At 44.1% G+C, this 27,644-nt stretch overlaps 3 protein-coding genes across 3 annotated transcripts; 2 read left to right on the top strand and 1 right to left on the bottom strand.

Moving 5' to 3' along the window:
• The first annotated feature begins 15,218 nt into the window (after window positions 1–15,218).
• LOC1276458 (trypsin-1-like) lies at window positions 15,219–16,457 on the top strand. The gene has a single exon (XM_315805.5). It carries the CDS (start codon window positions 15,238–15,240, stop codon window positions 15,991–15,993), a length of 756 nt encoding a protein of 251 aa, XP_315805.5. The 5' UTR covers window positions 15,219–15,237; the 3' UTR covers window positions 15,994–16,457.
• A 959-nt stretch (window positions 16,458–17,416) lies between these two features.
• LOC1276457 (trypsin-1-like) lies at window positions 17,417–18,347 on the bottom strand. Its single transcript, XM_315804.5, has one exon. The coding sequence runs from the start codon at window positions 18,288–18,290 to the stop codon at window positions 17,544–17,546; it is 747 nt and encodes a 248-aa protein (XP_315804.5). The 5' UTR covers window positions 18,291–18,347; the 3' UTR covers window positions 17,417–17,543.
• A 3,728-nt stretch (window positions 18,348–22,075) lies between these two features.
• LOC5667170 (trypsin-7-like) lies at window positions 22,076–22,831 on the top strand. The gene has a single exon (XM_001688678.2). The coding sequence runs from the start codon at window positions 22,076–22,078 to the stop codon at window positions 22,829–22,831; it is 756 nt and encodes a 251-aa protein (XP_001688730.2).
• Window positions 22,832–27,644: the final 4,813 nt, after the last annotated feature.

Genomic DNA, 27,644 nt, shown 5'->3' with positions numbered 1-27,644 from the left:
TCCCCCGGAGACCTTAAACCCACATCAGTTAATCAGGTTAAATCCGCACGTCTCAAGTTGTGTAATTAATTTTTGTTTCTTTCGCTCAGCACCTTCAACGATCTGTGCTGGATCAACTTCAAGCACGCTCCATTCATCTCGCTCGAGCTGCGCGTTTTTCTTTATTTTTTTTGCGCCCCGTATGACCCGTGGGACGTCCATTGCGGCTTTAGCACCAACCACTTCGTTTATAACCGAAGCAGAGTAGTTCAAAGTCGGTAGCGTCACGTCCTCGCGAACACTAGCTGAGCGGCAGCTCCGGAGGAGCCCTGGCTAGATCCCGCGCAATAAAGTCACCGAATGCAGGCCGGCAACCGGGCACGACGAATCCTCCGCAATCTAATTAAGTAATTACATACATTAAATTTTATACAACCTAGAATGCGCGTTTGTGTGGCCCCGGTTTCTTTTTTTTTTTCGCTGTCCTATTTCCTGCCGCAACTGCTGTGCACACTAAGCTGTGCACCGGAAGAAGTGCACGCTCCGAACCCACCGGCAGCTAATCGCAGGTATTTTCAAGGGTGCACTGATATGCGAACTATCTTGAGGTGGTGGTGCTTCGTGTCACCTCATTCTTTCGATTTTTCTTGAACTTTACTTCACTTGCACTTCGCTCGAGGTTGTACAGGTTCCGTTAGCAGCTCTTTGGTGGTGTTCATGAGCGCTACGGCCGCTCACTTCCTTCACGATGCTGTTGCGTGCTTTAGAGCACAAAAACTAATGGCCCTTCAGCTATGCGAATGGTTGGGTCGAGTCTTAAATGGGCCTGTTGGTCACTCGGTGACATTGTGCTGGAGAGTTTTTGTTCCTTGCGGCCAGCGTACACTTTCCGTGATACATTCTTGGTTGTTGTTTTTTTTCTTCTATTTTGTAAGTGGATTAATTTTCATATCCTTTCCTCGCAGCACAGCACAACAACGTTTACCAACAGAGCAGGCAATGTGGAATAAGCGAGCCAAAATTGGGTAAAATAAAATTGCATTAAGAGTGCCATCGTTTAGCTCCAGCGAGATTGAATAAGTGGCTTATTTAGAGCACCGAGTTACTCGTAATTTAGCTTGCTTCTTAATAAAGCTTAGTATGCTTTACTGCCAGCTGAGCTTTTTTGTGAGTGTAGTAAATAATTTTAACAGTTCTGCATGCTGCCATCTTGTGTACTACAAAATCAAATTCAAAATTATATCATAATTTCAATATTTTTTTATTTTTACATAATTTCAACAACAATACATTTCGAAAATTTGTAAATGCCTGTTGTTCTAAATATCTATGAACATTTTACTGCACATCACGTGCTCGCGATTTGGTCAATTTCAATTTGAGCTTCCTTCCTTTCTCCTTTCTCCTCTCTTCATCTCTTTCTTTTACTATTTCCCTCTCTTAACCCATCTCTTTATATCACTTTCTACCTCTACCACTCTGTTGTATTCACACGACTAGTTAGTCCTTTATTGCAAATGCGATGCAAATGTGCAACCTATTGAGCATTTAAATAAATCATGCAACACTCAAGCGAACATAATTGAATAAATATTTTTCGTTTTATAATGAGATTAATAATAAATTTCAATTTGTGGAGCAGGACGATAATGTGCGACTGGAGGGCTGCTGTAGTTCGGGCTACGCAACACAAAAGCGAATGCGCAAATTATTATTCACCTGGCCCTGGAGGACGGAACAATTTCCGCCACATTGAGAAAAAAAAACCACACACAGACAGGAATGAAGCGCTGGGTGCCTGCCGATTTAAATGTTAGTGCAAACTGGCTTGACAAATTAAAACGAACCCGAGAGCAAATAAACCCAACAACAACAACAACAAAAAAACACTCCCGTTCAAATGCATGAACTCAACAGTAAGAAAAAAAAAGCTGCACAAATGACATGCCGTTCAAAATGATTCAGTCAAATACGATCGGTTTTTTTTTACATTTTAATTCGATCGTTTTTATTTTTTTGCGCAACGCATATTTTCATTCGATTTTACCATATTGGTGGCAGCTTTGGGGACGGTTGGGCTACCAGCGCATATCAGCACAATCTTTGCACGCTGATGCAGCACTTTTCTACCGCGCCATGTGGTGAGAATATCGCACGCTTCTCGTCCTCGTCCCCTCAATTACCGTGCCCAGCAAAGGAAGGGACCAGTTTTCTACTCCCAACGCTCGAAAGATCTTTCGCTGAAGCTCATTTTGCAAACGAATTCCACATTTGAATCAGCATTATCTTCATCCATATTTATAAATACAACGAATTTGTCATTTGCAAACGACGTGTATGGCTTTCCCCTGGATTGGACGTTTCTCGCTTGCTTGCCCATTCTCCTGCCATTCCTTCTATACCGCTGCTCCGGCATTCGCTTAAACCTTCTTTAAAATGGGTTGCACTTAATTCACAAAGTGAACAAAAAAAAAAGAAACTCCACCACGCACAGCCACAGCACAGATATCGTTACCCTTCTGCCAATGGGAACGTGAAATAAAATGTTAAGCTTTTATTTTCCGTTCCCGGCAACCTGTCAATAAATTGAAGTGAAAAGAGCAGGCGAAATAAATGAAATTGCAACCTCAACGTACCGTTTACCGGTGAGTGCGAATGTGTGCCACACATTCGAGCACAATTTATTAATCAATTAAAATCAACGGCCATTAAGTGCGTGACCATGTTGCGAGTGTCATCGAAGCTGCTTCTTTGCTGTGGTTTGACAAGCGTGGACAAAAAAGAAGTGGGTAGCCTTTGACAGTGAGTACTGGTGAAAATTTTATAAAGCTTCAAATGCTGTGCTATTCGACAATTTGATAGATGAATTTTAAAAGTATTCTACCGCGCTGCAGATTGTTGTTCGCACACATAAAGCTAAGAAGCTTTAATGTGTCAGTGATATTGAAACTAAGTATACTTTTATTTGAGAAGTTTAGAGCTTTGTTTGCATACATTTTAGCGTTTTGCTTTAAAGCAAGATGCCTTAGGCTATAATCGGTGTGGAGATTTCTTTTTGACAACGCCTAAATGGCTGCAATTAGGTAAACATTCAATAAAAGAACTTACTTTTCATTTTTTGTAGTTGCATACGTATGAGCTTAATTGTGTAACATATCGACAACCATCAATATCCTGTCATGAGTATAATCGGATTTGAAGGACAGCTGTCAACTGTATGAATGCATTTGCTCTAAATTGATCTAAAAACTACTACCTAACTACACCATCTACACCAAGCATGGTGCTGGTTGCAGCCATTTAGGCGCGATCTTCATTCTTCTTTTCAAGAATAATTTTAAATCTTCTCACGTTTTATTTTAGATTTTGAAACCTTTCTATCCATGATATCACAGTACAAATCTGCTAATTCTGGGCACCACACCATTCCGTCACATATATGGCTAATTCCTTGAAATGCAAATAAACTTCCCTGTTCCGAATTCGTGTAACTGTCCCACCGTCAATCAAACGTAAAGTACGCTTGCCAAAAGACCGAGTAGACCGCCTACCTAGATGACCCGCTTTGTACCGTACCGTACTAATTCATTCCCTTCCCCTCTACGCCTACTGTGCCGTTTCATATTGGTCTACGGTGCGGCTTTTGTAGCGTGAAATGAAACCATCGAAATCATAGCCGAATTAAAACCGTTCCCACTGTTCAAATCACCACAGCAAAACGCTGGTTTCTGGTAATTGTTCATTACAGAGACATTCGTCGAAAACGAAAAACCAGATCCCACAGGCCAGTCTGTCCAAACCCGAAAACACGGGTGCATGTTTGGCGCTGTCAAATTAATCCCACAGCCCGCGTGCGGCCTGTGCGCTGGGTTCGTCACCGACCGCAACAAACGTAAACAGACTATTGCGTACCAGAAAAAAAAACACGCAGGATTAAGGCATTGCATTTTATCATCATCGTCATGTTTCACCACTGCCGCTTTACCCAAGCACCAGTCTCTGCTCGGCCAGACTGAGGGCTGATGTGGTACGGAATGTGTCTCCGTGGGTCGTGGACGATGTCGTTCATGTTCCGGGGGTCATAATTTTGCTCCGGGGCATCGGACATGCGGGCTCGGTTTTACCATTGTCTATGTGTGTATGTATGTATGTGTGTGTATGTGCATGTAAATTTTTCAACCAGACTCATCGATGGATACAGACTGAACGACGATAGGGTAAAACAGTTGCCACCTGGGTATACGGAGGGATGTTTCAACGGATGAACACAGAACCAAAACCAAAAAAAAGTACATCATGCACTGCGACCGTTTATGCTGTCACCGGAGGCAGACGTGTATCCTTTTTTTTTGCATGGTTTTATTTCACTCATTGTGCTGGGAATTGATTTTTTTGTTGTTGTGTATCGCTCATCTGTTGTTCCTATATTCATTTTACTCTCATTACGTGCTCTGCATTACGTACCGTACACTGGCCCAGCCGCTCATCACCCGAGCGCTGGAAGTGAATTACGACGAATTTATGATGATGTTGATAACGATGATAACGATAATGATGATCGCGCCGTCGCAGCTAATGGGGCGAAGGAAGGATGGCTCGATTAAGCGTGGCAAGGACATTGGATGAATTTTAACAGACCCCGTCCCCCATTGCTGTAGCCCTTTCCCCGTCGTGTGCTTTGTTTGCCAACGTATTGCGGTGCTGATGCGGTAGCCTTTGTTAATGGTCCAAGCGCGCCTCCAGCGCGCCAAATTCAGCTGTTGTGTTTTAATTTTAAACTGCGGCACAATTCCATGCCCTCCAGCTTCTCTTGGAGAGAGAGAAAAAAACAACACTGCAGAGGAGGGGCAAAACTGGGCAAATTTTTATAGCACCATACGTTCTGCCCGAAATGACCCTTTGCGCACCGTTTGGCAGCGACACATAAGGCAGGGCCAAACTTTTGTGCCAGCCTTGCCTTCCTTGCCGCGTTCAATGCAAGCGTGTAAGTGCCGTTTTCTCGACTGCATCAATTAGCATTCCACGGGGGTGGGAGGTGTGAAAACGGAAGCCCATTTGCCTGCAATGAAAATAAAACTGTCTCGGTGGTGGCTCGGTACAGGGCGACTTCGTTTTGAAAATTCAAATGCCTGCAAATGCCATCTTTATGCACTGCCCCGGGACCAACTGGTGCTGCTCTCCCGACTTGCTTTTGTACGGAATTTACGCTGAAACGAAGACGCGCACTGTCTCTGCAACCTCTAGGCTGGATGCTGATGGTTCAGATTTTTTTTTTGCTGTGCTTTAGTTTTGTGCAACGGTTTTAGCTTTGGTGCATTATTTAAATTTTGTTAACCGATGGGAATTTTTCCTGCTTCCACTAGGGGCACATAAAAATTCGCCAAAAATGTAAAATTATAATCGCATTGCTGTGCAATTTTCCTACGACCGGACGGATTAATGCTTGCAAGGTTGGAGGCAATCTGGGCGGGGGATGGAGAATAAGAATGTGGTTTAATTTTACATATTCCGGCCATAGCGGGCATCGTTTGCAATGCTAGCAACATGAAAAGAAAATATATTAACTCCCTTGAGCATTTTCAGCTACGTTCTGGAAGCTGAAGCGCCTAAAAGTATGCAATATGTTTCGTTTAGTTTTAAATATTAGTCAGATCTTCAATAAGACGCTTTAGCTCCTTATTAACACTTCGTCCAAAATTACTTTGCATACTTTCAGGCTCATCACAGCGTCAAATACCCATCGTAACAATACAACAATTATTGCATCAATGAACGGTTGACCACACCACCCGCACAGCTACTACCGACCACTCAATTTAATACATTATGGTTGCATTTGATAATTGCCGTCCCTCCCAACCCAACGCGCTCACAAAACCGTTCACAGCCAACAAAAACAAGTAAGCCCAGAAAGCGAACGTACGGTCGGGCAGCCGAAAACAGCGCGCTAACTATCGAGAAAAGGTAGCGTAGCAACAGGCGAAGAAGAAAATAATAAATAAATTTAAAAATAAAAACTCCACCCGCCAACTGCTGCGGCCCGGGTTTCCGGGGCTCAGGCGCTGGGTTCGGTGCGAGCCTCAGCCAAGCCATTAATTAGTTTACCGTAATTAAATTAGTTTTCATGGCATTCAATCACGTTTCATCCGTTAAATTGCGACGAATTGAATTTCGCTCAAGCGGATGGGCTCTGTGTGTGCGGTTGGTTAGGTCCGGCGTTTTTTTTTTTTGTATTCATTTCTTTACTTTGCTCATCTTCATCCTGTGGATGCTGTTGGTTTGGGTCGACCAAGGTTCAAGGCCTACCGTCTGCGGTTCGCGTACCAAATAGAGCAAGCGTTCTTTTCAATGCATACAAATACAGTCTACGAAGGACGCATTTTAAACTGTGGGATGGTGTTTGGCGTCGGTGCGTGCCGGTGCTGCCGCAGCGTGATGAGAAGGAGCGTGTCAGTTGGAAGATTGGAGCGGATGTGCAACTGGTGGTTGGTTTAGATGGTTCGGACGTCTTAAAGTTGGATGGAGCGAAATACTCATGGGTAACATTGCTTGAAAATGGTTGAAATATTCGTAAAAGGGGATGAACATATAACAGGTATGCGTGAATTGACAGTGGTGAAATAAGTAATGCTTTTAAAACGCACAACATAAGGCGCACTGTTTGTTACGCCTAAAGTTATACTATTTACAATAATCAGTGGTCTAATGTGTCCTTCATCTGATTTTAAATAATTTAACAATAAATGTTTGGATTAATGTATAATCCACCATAGTTACATGGTTTTCATCTCATTGATGAAGGATATCTCATATTCTATCTACCTTTGACTATAATTATCTACAACAAACCGATAATTTCACCAAATAACTTCAGAGCATCCACAAGGGTAACAGGATAGCGAAACCCAACCCAACGCTCTCAAACACATACAAACTTCCCATAATCTCATTAAACACCGGGTAGCTCGGTGTTTGATTACCTGCGCTTACCAGGGTGTATGAATTACTCCCGGCTGCCGGTAGGCGTTCAATGTACGCGCGGGAAGGCTACGCGTTTAATTGGTTTTCTACGCGCCCAACTGTATGCAATCCCGCAAACCTACGCGCACATCTTCGGGTTTGAGTGATAACTTCAAAGTCGCCAGCCTCTGCTGGATGGCTTTAATTTGCTGCTCTAAGTAGCAAACGTGGTTGTTGTGTGCGTGTGTTTGTCTTTGTGTGCTCTTTGAATATGTCTTTGTGTGCTCGTTGCTACGAAGTCAAATTGTATGGCCGCACCATGATAAGGATCCGCTCGCTCTCATATTTACCTCAATCTCACCTCCCACTCCACCCTCAGCAACCAATCCCGCCCGATGATGGACGATGACGATGCGGTGATTTATGTGCACGGTTACAGTGTACCCCGCCACAAACAATCACACCCGTGGGTGACAGCGTGGCGTTTCCGTTTGAATGTTGTCGCGGTCGAGCATGGCGAGAGAAAGCGCGGCTTTTACCAAGCATACCTGTTCGGCTACGATACGCCTTATCGTGATTGCTTTCGGGGCAATAAATTTCGCCACCCAAAACTCGTCTCCAGTAATCGGATCCGCATGCATGCATGGTTTGGGGGAGAATGCCACTAGAAAAGAATTACATGTGAACAGTGTAGTGGGGCGCTCTCGATGCTGAAAGATCGCCAGCCTCTCGATGCTGAAGTGCGCCGCTAGGTTAAAGGGCAGCAACGTGCACAATGGCGTCGTCGTCGTCTTCGATTCGAGTACGTGAGTTACGTTTGCTTGTAATACGACACACACACATCGAAGAATATCGTCCTTTATTGCTTCTAGCAGCTTTCCAGGAATCGAAAAGTAACCCATGCTCGCTTGTTGAGTGGAAATAATTCAGCCAAACCCATTGTACTGGGCTTGCTATTGGCCTTATTGCGTTCGCCTGACTGCTGTCCGTTGTAACGTTGCAATGTATAATTTGATGCAGCCAAACTGTTGCCAAATTACGTTGTAAGTGAGCATTCAGAATTCCCCAGAACAAGGATTCCATTACTCCATCGTTTTCTGAGACTTTTTCGAAAATGCTACTCGGCACATGGCCTACTTTTATTAGCTTTCTCTATAAATACGCCTCAATGTATGCAATTCGCAATGCACAATCATCCTATCATGAGCATCCACTGGATTTTAACGATACAACGGAAAATCTTGTCCATCATTATCGGATTATGAGTTCATAAATATTCTTCCAGTGAAAAGGAATATCAAACCATGCTTCGCATGCTGATGCTTTATTCGATTCAAATAAGAAATGTCATTTATTACTTCTCTTTAAATCGCCCGTACCTTCCACCCCTTCTCTAAGCCTGGCTCTACAGCAACATCCAATGCATCTTTGTGCATTCTCGGTGCAGTAGTTTGCGCTTTCGCTGGAATCACTGCAGCTTGCAGCTCCAAGTACCACTCTACACCGGTTGGTAACTGTTCAATAAAAACGATTATACCATTCCGAGGCTAGTCAGTGGCAGGCGGTGCTTCTGCTGACTCCAGTGTATGTGTGCGTGTGTTTGTATGTACACTAGCGGTAATGTGACTCCGGGATGCACTGCTAGGACTGCTGGCAGTGCTAGCCCCACGAGCACGACACCGACAATGACCACTTGGTGCACCGAAACCACTGCAGCAGCGTTGCGAGGGACGAGTAAACATGTGCCCCTGAGTGCCCTCCAGAAGCCGAGCAGTGAAGCACTGCAGATGTAAACAGGTCTTAGATGCGGTGAAACTCTAGCAGCATCTCCCACCTCCTGCCGCTCATCCATGCGTCAAATAGCTAATCGGAACGCCAACGCACCGATGCGATTCATGCACACCACTTGCCATATGTCTCGCTCGTGCACATACCCCCTCTCTCTCTCTCTCTTGACTCAAACACGCGAACTTACAAGAGCACTTGGGATGCGGGGCACACTAGGTAAAGGAGTCTGGGTCAGGTTGACTCGCACGCTCGCACATTCAGTTAGTTGTGCGGGAAGGTGTATAATGCCACGGCTCGATGGGCACTGAATGGCACTATCGTGCAAATGGTAAGCCGACCGTACTACTACTACTACTTGACGATTGTATCGAAGAATAGATTTAAGTGATCGATGAACAAGGCAAGCGAAGGCAGGGGGAACACCATGCTTCCACATAAACACTCCGCCCCAAGGTAAGTAAATGTTAAACTTTACAAGTGCAACTTTCCGCTTTGCCACTGAAGTGTTGCAAGAATTCATTTCGAGTATAGCAACAACTGTGATGCTTTTTTTACAATTCTAGATTGCTCCAGTGCTCTGCTACAAAGCGTATACACTCATTACCCTTTTTATCGATGCTCAAAGCCACACTCATACGCATACGAAGGATGAACGCGCGCTGAACACAATTTGTTTCATTTGCAACAAACTTTGTACACGAATAAATATCAATTTTCTCCAACCGTAACACACAAAAACCCTAACGTCCCGTATATCATGCGCCGGGAAGTTTTCATTGATTGGACCCCTTACCCCGACCCTTTTTTCCATCATGTCAACGGGCATGATGTACAGCGTATCCGGTCCCGTAGCACCGGTTTTACATTTGCCAAGGATGTGCACGGGAAAGTATAAACAAAGGAGAGTGAAATTGCTGTTGCGGTTTGTGCGGTTTGTGATGATGCCCAGAGATGATGTGTCTCGGTGGAATTTATGACATGAATGAAGATTTACCATACCCAGCAGCTCTCCTTCGATCCATCGGCGCACCGGTTGCAAAATGGTTTCGTTGTGGAATCTTTTGGCACCGAGCCCAACCGGTGGCAGCGTGCAGCGGAAACGTGCTCGTTGCGATGAGTTTATTTTGCGAAAGTTTATTTTTTATCCCCCCACAACTAAAACTTTTGCTCCCCGGTGTAGTGTGCGTGCGGTGTTTTGACGAAAATTGAATTCTTTGATGAACGATGATGCACGTTGGATTTTCAATTAATTGTTGGCGATGGTTTAGCCCTTTCAGTGGTATTCTGGCTAATGATTTTACGGAAAAACTGTATAAATGCTTCTACCGTAAAGCGAATTGTTCCTAGTGCTTGATGCGCCTAAATATAGGCAAAAATTACTACGAAAATGATCTAAACTTCAAATTTATACTTTAAAAGCTTATTCTCAGCTAAATTTATTAACATTGTTTTGATCGACTTTTTAAAGTTCAATATCTATGGCTCGATTCAAAGAGACAGAAAGAAAATAAAACAATTTTTAAAGGCATCTTTTTTGTACACAATTGCTGAAATCCAATAGGCGGAACGTAACTATAAAATGGATGCAACCTAGATTAAGGATACTGTTCCTCTGGCAAGAGCTGAAATTTCCGCTTGCTGAATAGAAAAAGAAAAGGCATGTATAGCCAAAACGTCTCTCAACACTCGGTCTGACGATTCGAATCAATTATAAATAGTATGGCTATTTTGCCTACATTTAGGCGCTTGCGAAGTTGTTATAGATATTCGTAATGTTGTCGTCTTCTGAATATTGTTGTCTTATAATTGATGTAGCATAACGAACAGTATGCTGTTTCAAGTAGAAAATAAGTGTTCAGACACAGCCCGGTCGCTTTCTATGGTGCTTAAAGAAACACAAACTTTCTTCGTTCAATCTCAAGCGTTCGGCTTGATCGAGTAGTTACTAGTAAATGTAAAAAAATACTAGTAAATGTCGCGAATAAAACTTTTTTTGCTACACAACGAGAAACTGCTGGTAAATATCAAAGGTTTGAACACACGCCACACGCCAGTTACACCGAAACGCGGAAAATAAATTATCCGAAATAGTGAGATTGAACAATAAGTTCAATTTCTTGTTAATTTTGTTTTCCATGAAAAATTATTAATAAATTTCAGCATTGGTTGATTCATCGCAACTCATGTCATTGCAGGTTTTGCTCACCTGAGTGTCAATCAAAGTAATCATCAATCGAAATCATTTCGTAGGAATCCGTTGCTGAAAAGCTTGAAATTGTTTCATAAAATGCACCAACAATAGTTTCATACACAGGCTACTTGCATACCGTATTAGCTAGCTTAACTCGGCACCAGCGCGCTCCTAAACAAAAAGCCCACCCCCTGAGAGTACAAATTTGCCTCATAATTCATGCTCACCCTCGAAAGTCGCTCCTCGCATAACGGTCGTTTGATGTGCTGCTCATCAAATCGTGATAATGCGCGCATCGCCCATTCACCGGAAAGCATAAATTTAGAGTTAACGCTTGCATTATCGCTACCGGCCAGCGGCCGTCGAATACTTACTGCATTCTGCGCTCATGATTTAGTTTAATTATGTCCCCCGGGATGGCACTGCTATCGTGAATGGGTGTGTGTGTGTGTGTGCGTTCCTGCACCGAAGCAACTTGTATGAGCAAGGCGAAATATGTTCGTCCCTTTCGTTAGGGCAGGCAGAATACAAAACACACACACAAACGGAGCGGTACGTTCACATCCGAAATCAGTCACCGAAACGAATGTCATTTCTCGGTGGACGAAATTAAACCGTCAAACACGGAGAAAAGAGAATTCATCCCATCCGGTTCGGCATCCGCCGGTTGCCCCGTGCGCCGTGTTTGTCGGGGCTCAATAATGAAACACATTTCGCTGCTTCATCAATATTTGAAAGAATGTCAAAATTAAATTGGATTTCCGTTTCCGAACGGGCCGACGCGTGGCTTCGCGTTTGTGTGTGTGTGTGTGTGTCTGCTCCCTCCCCCGGGGGGAGAGGGAAGAAAAAAAGGCTCAACAGTGGGGCGGCCGAAAGTATCGCATTTTCTCAATTTCAACTGTGTGAGCTACACGTAGAAAGGAGGAAAAGGGAAGCGTGGAGTATCAGCTGAAGGCAAAAGGTAATTCCCGACACTCCGAAGCTATCTGTTTCACTTTTCGTTTTACTCCACCTCCACCCCGGGCTTCCCACCGAAAGGGCTGATGAGTCAAAGCGAGCGGGGCCGAACGGTCTGATTGTGCTGCCAGCGGGGCAGCAGCAGGATGCGCCGAATTACGGCACAAACAGCCACGGCGCGCTGTTGATCTGTCGCCAAACAATCCCGCAGGCAGTGTCACTGACAGGAAGCCATGGCAGTGGTGGTAAGCTCATGGTGACGGAAGTAGTAGTACTGCGCGCAAAGCGAAACGAACCTTGCCCGCTGGAGGCTGACGGATCGTTTTCCACGCTACGGTGTACAGCACGGTTCCCAGCGAAAGGCCCAGGGAAAGATGACCTTCCAACCTTCCCACAAACCGAAACGAACGAACGAACGAACGAACGAAGGCTGAAGCGATACAGGCAGGCAGACGGGCAGGGCTGGCAGCAACGCAACGCAACATCGGAACGGGGATGCTGACGAATTGGTTTTGTTCGATGATATTTCGATTATCTCGCCGTTGCCCGGTACCCTTGCCGCCTTTATCTGGGTGAGGGAGTTTTGTTTGGATCAAGTGTTTCGGCAGATAACGACAAATTAATCCGTGTTTGCAGCCGACCAATCCTCCCTCCCTGTGGCGATGGTGGGTGTGCGGTACAATGCTATCGATTGTGGCGCAGAAAACGGGTTTCTTCTGCTGATGGCCGCAAGCACGACCAACCATTGATTGGTTCCGCTTTAGCTACGGTGCACTTAACAATTAACGGTGTGACCGATGATACTGTCGTTTCTGAGGATTTGAATTACTAAGCTAGCGATACCAATACACTTCCCGTGGTTAGGCTAAACGAGCGGTAGTAAAATTATATTATAATGTTATTCAAACCGCTCACTGGTTTGAAGTTTCTTCTTCTTTTTATTCTTCTTCTTCTATTTGGCGCAACGCCCTACGCGGACATGCCGGCCTATACAGGCGTTTGAGACTTAATTCTTTACTACAAAGCCGGATAAAGTCAATCCTTGCTACTGGAAGACGGTCCCATGCTAGGTTTGAACCCATGACGGGCATGTTATTAAGTCGTTCGAGTTGACGACTGTACCACGGGACCAACCCGGTTTGAAGGTTAAACAATCGAATTTAAATTCGCTTAACTCAGAGCGATCGGGACAAAATGTTGAGGATCTCATTACAGCTGAGCATTCCTATTAGGTCCGGCATATTTCTTATGTTAGTAAGTGAATGTGAATAACGAACGGCAACACATTCCATTAGAAAATCAATGCATTTTTCATTTCATTTCATTTCATTTCATTTATTAATTCAATATCCGCCATCAAGGCTAAACAAAGCAGACTTAAAACTAAATAAACCCTAACAAATAAACAAAATAATTCATGAAAAATTAAGCCTAACTAAACTAGTCTAGTCTAAAAAAAATAAAGAAAAAAAAACATAGGTAGAGCGTAGAGACTATCAAAGCTTAATGAAAACTTAGAAGAATAATTAAAGATAATTAGAAGAAAAAATACGGTTACGGAAAGAGTTGAGATAGGAGTCGAAATCAAAGAGATGGTAAAAGTGGTTCAACAACCTGAAACAGGATAGAATAGGATCATTGAAAGTATAAAGAGTATGACGTGTTTCAATTGACAGAGGATCACGAGGACGAAGGGAACGAGAGGGAACATACAACGAGATGGACGAGAGTAAATCAGGAGCATCAGTATCAGAAAGTAATAAGCCACCAATAAAACATGCCTGAGACACTTGGCGGCGGAAGCTTAAAGAGTGAAGATTGAATAACTGCAATCGCGTTTCATAGGGAGGTAGTTAGGCAGCACCGAACAAACGACGAAAAGCAACCCTGGTAAAAAGGCGCTGAATGCTTTCAATTCTCGAACAGCCATCAATAGTAGGAGGATTCCAGATGATGCTAGCATATTCAAGAAGAGGCCTTACCAGAGCACAATAAAGGTTTCTTAAGAAGCTTTGATCTCTAAAAATAGAGGTAAAACGTAAAATAAACCCAAGAGTTCGATTAGCTTTTAGTAGAACCTCATCAAGCTGCAGTTTAAAGTTAAGACGACAGTCAAGTATAATACCAAGGTCACGGATGGACATAACACGAGAGAGGGAAGCGCTAGAGAGAGTATAGTTAAATAAAATAGGAGAAAGAGAGTGAGAGAAAGAAATAACAGAACATTTATCAGGGCACAAGCGAAGTAAGTTGGATGAACACCAATGAACAAATGCATTAAGGTAATGCTGAAGACTCATACAATCAGAAGAAGAGGACACAGGTAAAAAGATTTTGATATCATCCGCATAAAGGAGATGACCATCAAGAGGTAAAACTTTACAGACATCATTGATGAACAAAGAAAACAGAAGTGGACTTAGCACAAAACCCTGAGGGACACCTGACGTACAAAAAAACTCCTCAGATAAGTACGACCCGGTTTTAACCCTGCAAGATCGATTACTTAAGTATGAGGACAGCCAGCTAATAATGCCATCACCAAAACCAAGTTTAAATAGTTTAGCTAATAGTAAAGAGTGGGGCAAACTATCAAATGCAGCATGAAAGTCAGTGTATATTGCATCAAGTTGGATACCTGCCTCAAAAGATCTGAAAATATTGGTAACAAAAGACATGAGATTAGTTGAGGTAGACCTACCAGGCATAAACCCATGCTGTTTAGGGCTAATAGCGGAACTACAACTATGAAGTATGTTTGGAAAGATACATAGCTTAAAAGTTTTGGCTGTGGCACATGTTTGAGTTATCCCACGATAATTAGAAACAATGCTACGGCATCCCTTTTTGTGTACCGGAAAAAGCCAACAGGATTTCCAAAGAGCAGGAAAGACCCCGAGAGAAAGTGAAAGGTTGAAAATTTTAGCAAGGTGTGGAGCAAGCACGTCCTTACATTTTATTAAAACTGAGGCAGGAATGCCATCTGGACCAGGAGTGAAAGAATGTTTCAACTCAAATAACACCTGTACAACTGTTTCAGAGCTAACTGAAATATCAGAGAGATTAATTAAGTTCTCTGGCGTGTAGAGAAGCCCACCCAACGATAACATCTTGTTATTGGAAAATCAATTCGTAATGGAAAATCAATTCTTTGCAAAGCAACTCGTAGGCTCAGTTTAGTTGCTTTCACAGACTAGCTGCACTAGACTATACCATCAAAGTGTTTGTTTATTAAATGAGTTAGAAAATCAATGTTCCACCCATTAATCAATGGCGCAATTCCAATTAAAACAAAGCACAATGCTCTACAAATACACCCCAACGCAACCACACAGTATTTCCACAGTTGTGAAAGAAAGAACATGAAGCTAGCTCCAGCACTACTGTTCGTGATCACCGTCCACCACCTCGACCCCAGCGTCCAAGCTAAGCGCCTCCAGATAGGCGGTAAAGACACAGGGATTTTCCTGTACCCCTACATGGCCGCCATTGAGTTTGCCCAAAAGCTCGTGGGCAATGGTGCGATCGTTGCACAGCGCTACATCCTTACCTCGGCCAGTGCCGTAGCCGAACCGCACGACTCCCTGTACAAAGTGCAGCTCGGTGCGAACGTCTTCAAGGGTCCGGGTGACCTGTACGAGGTGCTAACCATCTACAAACATCCCCAGTACATCGGCTGGGACTACAACATTGCACTGCTACATCTGAAAGATCCCATCCGCTACAGTGACTCGGTGCAGCCGGCCATTATTGCAGACACTTTCGTGAGCAATCTGCAGGTGCTGCTGGTTTCGTACGGCACCAATGAGGATGGGACGATGCATCTGCGCGAAGCCATCTACACCACGTCGACCGGTGCTGAGTGTGTGGCCTCCCTGACGAAGGGGCTATCGAAGGAAATCATTATTCAGGAGCACGGGTTCTGTGTGCGTAGCCCGCCCGGGGCTGAGCAGGGCCAGTGGGCCGACGATGCCGGTGCACCGATCGTGGCCGACGGGAAGCTGTACGGTGTGTTTGCGTTTTCTGAGCAGGAGGGCAAAACCAATGTCGGATCGATCGGTACGCGGGTTTCCTCATTTTTGGAATGGATTTATGAAACGATGGAAGGACATGATTAGCATGCGGAAGATAATCTCTAAATCGTAGATTAAAAATCAATTCAATCAGCCAATACTGCAAAATGTCAGTGTTAATGACATAAAAAAATCTGACTTAAACAAAATCCATACCAGCGTCACGTACTCAATTGTGATAATCAATGGTGATACTCAAAACGATTGGTGTGACCAATACATGCTTCGTGACATTTTTACGACCATCGCTTGGTCAGTCACTATGTCATGACATTTTTTTACTATAATCAGTTCTGAAAAATGTCACTGACATAGACATGACGAATTCCGGCTGAAAAAAAATATGCCAGCGTCACGAGACGCTTTACTGTGATGATCAGAGGTGAGACTCAAACAGTTTATTTCATAAATATCTAATTTCATAAAGAAACGGACGGACCAACGTTTCTAATCGGCAACCTTATAATTAAATTAAGGAGCATATAAATAAACCTCTAGTTATAAGCAAACATTAAATGTGACAAATTGGCACTACCATCACATGCTTGGTGACATTTTGTGCGACCAACTCTTGGTCAGTCACTTGGTCGCAACATTTTCAGTCGGTGATCTTCACGATAGTCATGGGAGGTATGCGGTGCTTGTGAGTGGTTTGAAGAAACAAAATCAGCCTTGTTTCTCGCTCTGTTTGACCCAACAGAGCATCAAACCAGACCGAGCTAGAAAGCATTCTCATTTTGCTGCTTGGGACCACACACCAGGTACATTCCAAGAATGTCGTGATTATCACCGACAGAATATGTCGTGATCAAATGAGTAATCAAGAGTTGGGTGCTAAATAAAATGTCATCAAGCATATGATTGGATCACCCACTGTTTGAGTCTCGTCACTGATCATCTCAGCTTCGTTTCAGTCATGAGTATCGGAGACTGTAACAATGGCATTTGGCAGCACTGTTCACAGCCAGAAAAAAGTCATACTTATGCTTGCGCCGGCATTAAGCTCAGCGTGTCAGTCAGTGCATTTCGCGTATGATTCAAGCACTGGCATGGCATGTTCTGCATGTCATGTCGTACTTTTATTGAGTATCAGCAAAGAGCAAAGGCTACCGCGGATATGTTCTCTGTTTCCGTTGGTGAAAATCTCGTGATGCTCATGACATTTTACAGCACTGCAATTAGCTGTAGATCAATTGTTAAAATCCAAAGTTGATTGTTCAAATGTAAATGGTACTTCCATAAACTACGTAATGAAACTGTTTTTACTGCTTCCAACCCAGCTTAAGGCAAGTTAAAACTGTTAAATAATCTTTTTACACAGTTTTAAACTTATCGTTGAAAGTAGTTTTGTTTATCCAAATCCTCAATTTAGTATTAATTTAAAAAATCGATCCAATAAATAGATCTATTGAAAAAAAGTTAACTACGAAAGATTTATGACAGATCACAGCATAGCAAATCATTCATCTAATGTGGAGTCCTATTGTTAAAGTATTTATTAACAACTCAACTTTAACAAAACCTCATCAATTACACATCATTCTACATCCTACAAAGCCTCTGACACGATCATCATCTTCACCTGTTCCACCGATTTAGCGATTGCTAAACATGATCGATTGAATCCAGCCCGCAAAGCTGGTGAGCCGCGTCGCCACGGAACCCTCGTTCGTACCACCCTCGTTCTCGGCAAAGGCAAACACGGCGTACAGCTGACCGTCGGCCACGAGCGGTGCCCCTGCATCATTGTACCACTGGCCCTGCTGCGTGCCCGGGGGTGGAATCAGGCAGAATCCATGATGCTGCCAGATCACCTCCTTCGCCTGGTACTCCTGCAGCAGCGGCACACAGTCGTCGTTGTCCGAGATGAGCGTGTAGGTCGCGCTGCGCAGATGGGACGTGCCGTCTTCGTTCTTACCATACGACAGCATCGTAGCATCGTTGACCGTTTCGGGGTCGGTCGTGGCGATCGCAATGGGCTGCACCGTGTCACCGAACACTATCTTACCGCTCACCTTTACCAGCGCTACGTTGTAATCCCAACCGACAAACTCGGGATGGCGGAAAATGCGCTGCACCTGGTACTGTGCGGCAGGAGTGAAGAGTTCCTCCGAACCCGTCGCAATGCTGTAGTCACTGTCCGGCGTGCTATAGACGGCACTGGCAGAGGTAAGCACCCAGTTCGGTGAAAGAATCGCACCATTACCGATGATAGTCGATCGCTGGAGCAGAATACCGGCCACAAACGGGTACTGGGCGATTGACACATCGGTGCCCCCGATTTGCTGGCCCTTTGCAAAGGCGGCAAGGCACAGTAAAGTTGCAAAAAAGAGGGGTCGCATTTTAACCAACTCTTGCACGCGAACCGAACGAAAACACTCACATTCGTAGTGAGATCCACAGTGGGGCGTCTGGGCTTTTTATCGCAATTTGGAACTCAATTTCAAACAGCGTCGCGCAAGCGAATTGCATTAGTTCCGCATTAACTTGTGCAATGAACCGGATGTGTTTCGTTCTCAACCATGACTCAACTTTCGCAAACACGATTTGGGAGTGCGGGTGTTTCGCAAACAACACGTCACATTCCACCTACACTGCCGGAGGGGCACTTGCAAATGCAACTCTCGCCGTTCAACCCGTAGCTCCGTAGTTCTAAACCGTAAAATAAAACACTTTCGCTACATCATCCCCAACCGCATGCTAGCCGTCACTCGGTGACCCTAGATCTTAACATCAGAAAGCTTTTCCCGGCGGAATTAAAATGCATGACTTTCGTATTAATGAAGCCCATTAATGAGCTCGTGTAGAACAATTGTTCCCGGGCAGGGCTTCAAAAGCGCTCGGTCGTAATGTCAGCAAGCCGTCAGTGTGCTTGAATAATTACATCAAACCAGGCTTACAGGCCGGCGTCTCCCCGTCATACACATTTCCCTGTCAACCAGCAATGCCTGAGACTGTGCCAGCTGTATTGTGCACCAAACCCCCCAAGACACCCGGCGAGTGAGTGAGTGGAAAGCAATTTACGTTTTCAAAGAACTTCCGGCAGGGACCGACACACTGCTACACTGCTTGGAAAATTCCCGGCTCTTCTTTTGCTACACCCGTACACCCGTACACGCCGGATGCAAGGGAAATTAGAGCACTTAGCCACAGTGGACCGTGCATCGAAGCGGACCTTTTTTTTTTTGTTCGTAACGGCCACGATACATGTACACATGTAGGGCCGACCGATCGCACACACGAGTAGGCAAAGGGGCCTTTTGCGCGGTGACGGTAAGCAGTAAGGCAGTATTTAGCGCACGATGAAAAGATAACGCGCTGGAGAATATTTATTGCTTATTAAATGTCAACAGATTATCCGGGCTGGTCGTTGCTGGTGGGTGGGGGTTTGCATGGTTTTGAACAATTCATGGGTTTTTTGCCCTTTCATGTAGTCCTTCTTTTTTCTTCATGCTGGTACCCATTGAAGGGCGATGCCGATTGGTGTTTAGCACGAAGGACATCTGTTTCCGAAGCAGGTGTACTGTGGATGAAACAAAACGATCATGTTTATGGGAAAGGAGCGCATATAAAATTCCAATTTTAAATAAGGTGGGATCAGGATTCGTTGAACAAATTAACGAAATAAGGTTCGTGGGTTTTGGGTACATTTCCGATTGGAGAATTGTTTTGAATTCTTATATGACTACACTCTAAACCACTGAATTGCGTAAGTTCAATCGTGTAACAGATGAAGGAATTATACATTTATTTACATAGACTTGAATCAACTATTCAACTTGATGTTTAAATATTTCAACTAAAGTCACCTGACTTAAGTACAACAAAAAGAAACCCGATACTATATGCACGTTTCTATTAATGTTTAGTTCGATGATCAAGCAGAGCCGGTCTCGTGGCACAGTCGTCAACTCGTACGACTTATCAACATGCCCGTCATGGGTTCAAACCCCGATTCGACTGTGCCGCCATACGTAGAACTGACTATCCTGCTATGAGGGGGGGGGGGGGGGAATCAATAAGTCACCGAAAGCCCCCAAGCCCACAAATGGTACGGGTCGGCCTTGAGCTCTTTGTAGCATGACAACGGTTTGTAGCATGCAGACATATCCGGTTAGCATAGCATATTAATAAAATCCCATTTGAAACATAACTGATAAATGCAGTAAATGCAAGGATAGAACCAAACTGTAACTTATCGTACAGAATCATTATCGTTGGCAAGCATTTTGGAACGGCCCGGTACTTGACTTCATCGGTGAGCGTAGGGCAATAAACTGTACCAGCGTAGGTCCGTACAGCGTGAGAAGAAAATAGGAAACAGAATGCATGATGCAACATGCATATGCGTAACAATAGTTAAATCCTGTAAGATAGCAACGCAAGAGCAATAGGTCTAAAAATCTCAAGTGTGTTTAGGAACATTCTAGAAACGCGAACGATTTCAAGAGAAACATTAAAAGGCAAAACATAAGAATACATCGAGAACCATAAAATCCGAAAACAGACCAACGGATATAAATACAAAATAGGCATAATCATAAGCACCTACACATCGACACAAGATGTACATACACAACCAACACACGCAAATAATTCAAAAATATAAACCAGGGTTTTCGTGAAATAAAGACAGATTGAATTAGACAGTACTTGAGACTAAACGTCCGTATTCATGAGCTGGGAGTGTCCCCCTACTCAAGGTAAGGCCTCTTAGCTCCAACGATTCCAGTAAGGGACATTTTTTTAAACAAATTTCCAAGATCGCCGGGGCGATCACAAGTCTGAAGTGAGAAGTACAGTAAATGTACAGTAAACAGTAAATAATTTTTAAATTGCAGGTTGTTGTGCCAAAAATAAGAAGATCAGCAGAGATGGTATGGAGGGATCTAACTGAAGCCTCAATAATCCTAGAATTAATAGAAAAAAAAAAACAAAATAAATTGTCATTGTCACTACCAAAAATATATTAAAACATCGATTCCTCTACTTTTTACACTTCTTTCTGTTGGACCATCATACTAAACTAACCATTACTGCAGAGACTAATATTATAAGTACTACGCAGCCACATATTCAGTAGTCGCTATAAGGAGGTCAAGTCCGGATGAGAATCGAACTCGTTCGGTGTTGTAGAAGTTAGTATGTCTATCCAACAGACCAACAGGACACTGTGTTTCAGGAAGTATTTAAAACCCATACGGTTCTAATATTCGTTCTTCGGGCCAAAAAAAGGGAAGTAAATGGAAAGTTCTGAGAACGAGCTATGAATTACGATCATAACGATTGTTTTTGTGATATGCTTTTTTTACCTAAAATTATTTCCATTATAAATAATGCACGCATTGAACAAAAGTATGTAATAGAACAAAGTTCTGATTTATAAATACTTTACAACGACATACAACAAAAATGCTCATAAATAAATGCACAGCTAAACGTCATCATTCAATGTGTTGGCTGTCACACAAAGCACAATCATCAATGGAAAATGCAGGATTTTAATTGTTTCCCATCTCGAACGAATGCAACAAAATCCAAACGAATATCAATCCTGATAGCGTTTTACCGTATTTCCCCTACGCTTATTCTCATTCGGGTTCCATGCTGTTCCATTACAGTTGATGAATAGAGACGCATTGCGCAAACCCCCGACATTCCCATATCGTACCAGCTCAGTTAAAATTGGATGGCAGCCACAACTACCACCATTGTGCTCATCTGTCTATTAATAAAGCTTGACAAATTGTGAGCGAGATGATAGTTTGCTACCGCGCTACATTTGTCGTTGGCAGGGAACAAGGGTTCTATTCCACACAAGCTTGTTTTTTTTCAATCACAATCCACAATTGATACACGATTTATGAGCAGTTCTTTGTTTACAGCACCATTTATTAGAAAATGTAGATTAAAAACTGCAGCACGCTTCGATGGTGTACATACGGCGCTAGCGATTTCCAATCCAATTTCGCTGTATGAAAACTTTTGCAAAAACAACATGCTGATCGATTTCGTGCCCATATTACTATTTGTACGTGGTGCGATGTATGGTTGCTGGAATTTATAAAAACCTTTGAACCGAGAGCGACAAAAGGCAGTACGTTTAAACGTGTTTTTGAGGCGTAAGATGAGGTCCGTTACTGTGTTGCTTGTGGTGCTTCTCATCGCCTTCCTACTCGGGCTAGGTCAGGCTCAAAATGGAGTAGCTGAAGCCAGCATCTACCAGTACCAGTTCGTTGTAGCTATTACCTACGCACGGCAGCTTCATGGTAATGGAGTGATCCTTTCCAAAAGATGGATCCTATCATCTGCCAGCACGTTCTACACGTACCCGTTCACCGAGTACACGGTAGCGGTCGGTGCTGAGGACTACCAGGACCAAGCCACCTGGTACGAGGTGGAACATGGCTACAAGCATCCCAAGTACATTGGTTCGGACTATAACATTGCGGTGGTGCTAATTCGCGGCAGTATCGAGTACACTTCCCGGGTCCAACCCATCCATCTGCCCACCAACAATCCGGACGGGGTCGAAGCGGCAACAATGGTTTCGTTTGGACGTGGTAGTGAAGAACACCAGTCCCATCTTCGGGAAGCCAAGCTGGTGCTAACGACGGATCAAAGCTGTATCGATCAGCAGGCAGATTTCCAGGCCAAGCAGTACATCTGGGATGGTGTGGGGTACTGTGCGCAGCCCGAACCGGGCACTACGAATGATCTGTGGCACATCGCGACGGGAGCTCCGATTGTGGCGGACCGGGTGCTGTATGCAGTGTTTGCCAAGCATGAGGCAAGTGACCACAAGGGGCAGGAGGTTGCTACACGCATTTGGCACTTTAAGGATTGGATCACGACCACCACGGATGTTGCGTGGGATTATTAAGGGGTGATGAGTAAGAATGTTTGGATAACACCAGTCAACGCGATATTAGTCGTAGCGAACTAGCTCAGTCAATTTGACTTTAAATATATAATAAATCAACTTTAATTTTAAGTATGTTTACATCGTTTTGCTTCCACAATTTCCGAATTTATTACATCAATAATAAACGACACATTATTTATTGAACTTCAGAATTTTTCCCAAGACATTCTGACTGAGTTCAGCTCTAATTAAGCAGGGGCACCTAACAAATCAATCTTTATTATCCTTAAACCCTTCCCATTTTCCTGTTTTGACCTGCTTTTTGGTGAAAATCATGTTTTATTTTACACATAATGAAATGAAACATTCCCTATCAATCAACTGTTCCATGCCAATGCCCTGATCTTCAACTCATCGTGATGCGTTAGTTACCACAAAACCGACACTCCACAGAACCGACACCCTGCTCTTCATGTCCTTTGATATAACAAGAGGACACAACAAGCCATTGGTCAGCACATTTTTAACTCACTCTTCTTCCCCTGCACCGTGCCACAAACACATTACACGTCGCTCTATTTCCTAGCATCGGAATCATTTGCCCTGCTAACCCACTTAGACTGTGCACTGCTAACGTTCACTCGCACCGGAAAAGGTACAGGAAACGACCACAAATGATTGTATTCCGGCTTCGGTAAGCTAAATAATTGTTGACATGAATGCAGAGAGCGCAATGCTACTTTTATCGTCTTGCCGGCGCCCATCCTACACAAACAGTGTTGCTTGTGGGGGTGCAGGGTCAACCCGGATCGGTAAACATTGTACGGCACGGGGTGAGCTTTTCGGCCGGCTCATCGGACATGGGCGCTGCTCCCACGGGTCGTTCGACTAGTATCAAATTATAGATGATGTTACAATCTCTCTTCTCTTGGTAAATATAGAAAATGGTGCACTAGCTTGAGTTTGGAGCAAGAAGTTCGTCCAAAGCTGTACATAGTTTTCCCAAGGACTGCCCAGTGTGGTCAGTAACAATAAACGAACACGCTTGTCAACTTATCTGCTCTTTTCAGTGTTCGGTGGAAAAGTTTCAGCAACTGTTGTGTTCTATATAAAGAAACTCATCATCTCAAACTTGGTGCAGGTCAAAGGTTAACGAGAGTCAGCCCTTTTGTGTCAAGAAACTGTGAGCTGAGATATATTAAGCGAATGTGCTGGAGATAATCTTATCCCAAGGTGTCATTGCATTTCTTACAAAATCCACCAACGCTGACAACGACAATCATAGTCGTTTTAGCTGCCAACCACTGGGACTGCAATTCATCTTCACGCTTCAGTCCCGAAATAGAAAAGCGACGAAACAAAGGGTGCACCAGCCAAGCGGCGGAAACGGGCTTTGGACGGCTAACGTCACATTCACTCTGGCCTGGGACTGCCTCCGATAGATCTAATAGCTGCCTGTTCGTCAACGTCATTCGTACACCTGAAAAGCTGAAAACTTTGTCACCCAAGCGGATAAGAAACCCTTCACGTGACCTCAATTCAATAGATGTCGATGGGAAGATGGAGGGGAAAGCTCGCATTCTCCCACCCTTTTGGTACAATAACCTGTGGCCGAGATGAAGAGCAACGGACACCCTACAGCAACGATAGCAACAGTGCAAGCTTTCGACAATGGACAAGCCGGTCAACAAGCTGGTGACAGTTTCAACAATGAAATAATAAGCGTGAGGAAAGCGTACAGCACAGGAAACATTGTTAATGTTTAATACCCCACAAGGACCATTATTTTCCCCCTGCAGCCGAAATGTGTGTTTAAACTCGCCCCGGAATGGATGGATGGACAGGGAAACATGGAAACACATTTTTTGGAGAAATAATAATCCCACCGCAGTAAATCCACCGCAACACATACACACGGTGGTGGCCTTCAACCTTCCTTCCCAACCACGAACGGGGCCCGTCATCGTTTGACACCCGCCCGTAGCTCGTATTGTCCGTTTTGGAGAGTCACTTTTATTGCTGTCAGTATTTTATCCCAGCTTCAATGGAGATAATGGAGGCATAAAATTGATAACAAAACGATAACATTAATAACCCTCAACGGTTCGTATCTCCCCGAGACCGAGAGAGAAAGAAAATCGACAAACAAAAGGAAAGAAAACAGACATTAACAGCAACAGGACACAAGGTCACCGCCGTGAATAGACTGTCCGGAGTTTGTAGAGCCGTAATAACACTCGGAACCATACACAACAAAAAAAAACACACGAAACTGAAAACACCGCTAACAGAGCACGAATCATGAACCACTCATGGGATGGTCTCAGGAAAGCTGGTGAATCAGCTATTAAAATCTTGTTAACATGGTTATTTATTAGCACCAGTCGTAAAAGCAGCCGGCCCTCGGCGCGCGAACGTTACGATTCATTGCCTAAATCTTTAGCCACCACCAGAGTCTCTGACCGATGGCTCACTGGTAACGACCGGCGTCCGTGAGAGCGACAGCACAGCTGGAAAATGACACCCCACAACATTTCCCAACACGTTCTCCTCGACCACGCCAGCCAAAAGTAGTCAGCGGTGAAATAAATGGGCCTGTTTTTTGTAAACACCTCACCGCCCAGGAGGAATAAAACACGCGTTAGGACAGCAAAACATAAGCACCACAACTCCTCCTCTCATCCCACCTCGTTTTTGATCAAAAAGCAACGACCGGTGGTAACGTTTGGATCTCTTCTACTGCCGCAAAACGCCTAAATGTAGATACTAAATAAATGTCGATAAAATTGATAAAGCAACCGACCGCCCGACTGTCGTCTATCTTGTGTATTTGTGTGTGGGTGTGTGTGAATGTTGGAACATATGCTACCCACATACGGTTGATCTCACTTCGCCAATTTGAAAAAGCCAATCGGAAGAGCTTAGCCTCTAGGAAGGGAGACGGTGGCAGTATTAGTGTACTTGCAAGACGCTCCGTAATGGACCCGGGGTACTGTTTTTCTACGGCACTCGAAACCATCAATGACGTCGGTTGCTTCCTTCCTCATCCTGCCTCCTGTGCTGCCTGTGTTGCCGTGCTTTATTGTGTCGCAGTGTGCACCGACGCCGGTGGAAAACTTTATCGTTCTCGTCTAGGCAACCGGTTTCCGACGCCGACGACGGAAGGGTTCGATGGAAGCACCGGCAACGGAAGCATATGATCCCTTTTAATGGACAATATTTTATGCTTCATCCCGTGGATGAACGATGCTTCACGGGTACGTGTAACGAGCTTTGACGGTTGTTTGCACATGTGCAACAGTAGGGTAGACATTTTATTAAAAGTAGAGTAAATTATAGTTGAAGTAGAGAATAAAGACTATAATTTAGTTGCATTTGCTCTACAATAGGTCAATGAAATATGCACATTTCACTAGCTATTGTTACATTCAAATAAAAGATTTTTGCATCAAATATTGCATACATTTAGGCTCAAACCATCACTGCATACCTTTAGGCTGCTACACAGAATTTAAAGTTGTAATTATGATTTTATTTATGAAAAAAGAGATTGCTCCAACGCTCCTTTAGTTTCCTACTTTAAATTCTAACAAGCTTGCCTTCTCTTGCGGAAGCATTGTTTCCTTTTCCAGGTCACTGCTTCGCAAGCTTTATCCACTTTAAGCAAATCTCGTAGCAAAAATCATAGCTGACGTTCTAATCCAATATCATTTGTATTCCAAAACTTCCGTTATGATGTTCGCCGGCTACACTCGAGCTGTTTTCGAGAAATGTACCTTTTGCAGAAGGCAAAACCTCCCACTCTCGCTTCCCCTTCCTCCCCCCCCCCTCCCTCCTTTTCGTTATTGAAACAAGGAGCAAACTTACCAAATAACCTACGAAACGACACCGTCCGCAGACAGTACACGCCGAGCACCGAGAACGGTGACAGACGGACCCTATTTCGCCATTGGCTCCCGGCAATAAACTCCATTATCCTTATCGGAACCTAGACGCAAACGAATGCCCAAACGTGCAGCTTAGATGACGTCTGTACGTCTTCGGTGAACACACACACAAGAACACAGAAACATATGTACATACACTCATGCAGGCACAATTCCCTATGCTACCAAAATTCAGGCCCCAGCTTCAGTGGAGGGAGAAAAAAGCTTCCAATCTGAGAGTCGGTGCTTAGCCGTACATGCATGCTAGCCCCGGTGTGACGAACAACCAGTGCTTCCGTGGTACGAGCTGTACCGTACATGCCGAAAATCATTCGCATTGTTCCCAGCTGTCCGGCTGACGGCAAACTGATGATGAAAATCGTCACCTTAGCCACAGCCTTTTTCTCGTGACAAACTGTGCAGCCAACCAATTCCGAACAATCCGCCCGAAACCTGACTTTAAAACCCCCAGCATACACCCGGAAACAAGTCGGGCCAAATCTTCAAACGAGTCGGAAAATCATAGCATTCATTCGTCATCATTCATGTCCGGTCGGTTCTGCGGGCTGAGACGTTGTGCGTTGTGGTGCTCAAGAATGTTTCGAAACTTGCACGTTCGAAGCCTTATTTCTTTCTCACGCTGAATGCGTTAGGAATGAAAGAAAGAACAAAAAAAGGTTTCAAGAGAACAGAACGTGCCCGTTCTTTTTTTCTCTCCTAAGCCAAATATACGTGACACATCAAATGTCAGACGCTTTTCGTTTTACTTTTTTCTCTCTCACTCACACTCTTTTCGGTTTGCATTCAGTTCCGTTCCATTCAGTGTTCAAAATCAAAAGCATGTCAGCCTGAAGGCAAATTCAATAGTTATGTTTTTCAAAAACACCGAAACCATAGTGCTCTTG

This window comes from Anopheles gambiae, chromosome 2 (genome assembly GCF_943734735.2).
Source record: "Anopheles gambiae chromosome 2, idAnoGambNW_F1_1, whole genome shotgun sequence".
NCBI classification, from domain to species: domain Eukaryota; kingdom Metazoa; phylum Arthropoda; class Insecta; order Diptera; family Culicidae; genus Anopheles; species Anopheles gambiae.
Note: the sequence above shows the minus strand (reverse complement) of the source record. Positions and strands in the feature narration are given on the sequence as shown.

Bases quoted from the DNA above. Each gene is read 5' to 3' on its own strand.
- LOC1276458 (XM_315805.5), top strand. From the start codon at position 15,238: ATGAAGCTAGCTCCAGCACTACTGTTCGTGATCACCGTCCACCACCTC.
- LOC1276457 (XM_315804.5), bottom strand. From the start codon at position 18,290: ATGCGACCCCTCTTTTTTGCAACTTTACTGTGCCTTGCCGCCTTTGCA.
- LOC5667170 (XM_001688678.2), top strand. From the start codon at position 22,076: ATGAGGTCCGTTACTGTGTTGCTTGTGGTGCTTCTCATCGCCTTCCTA.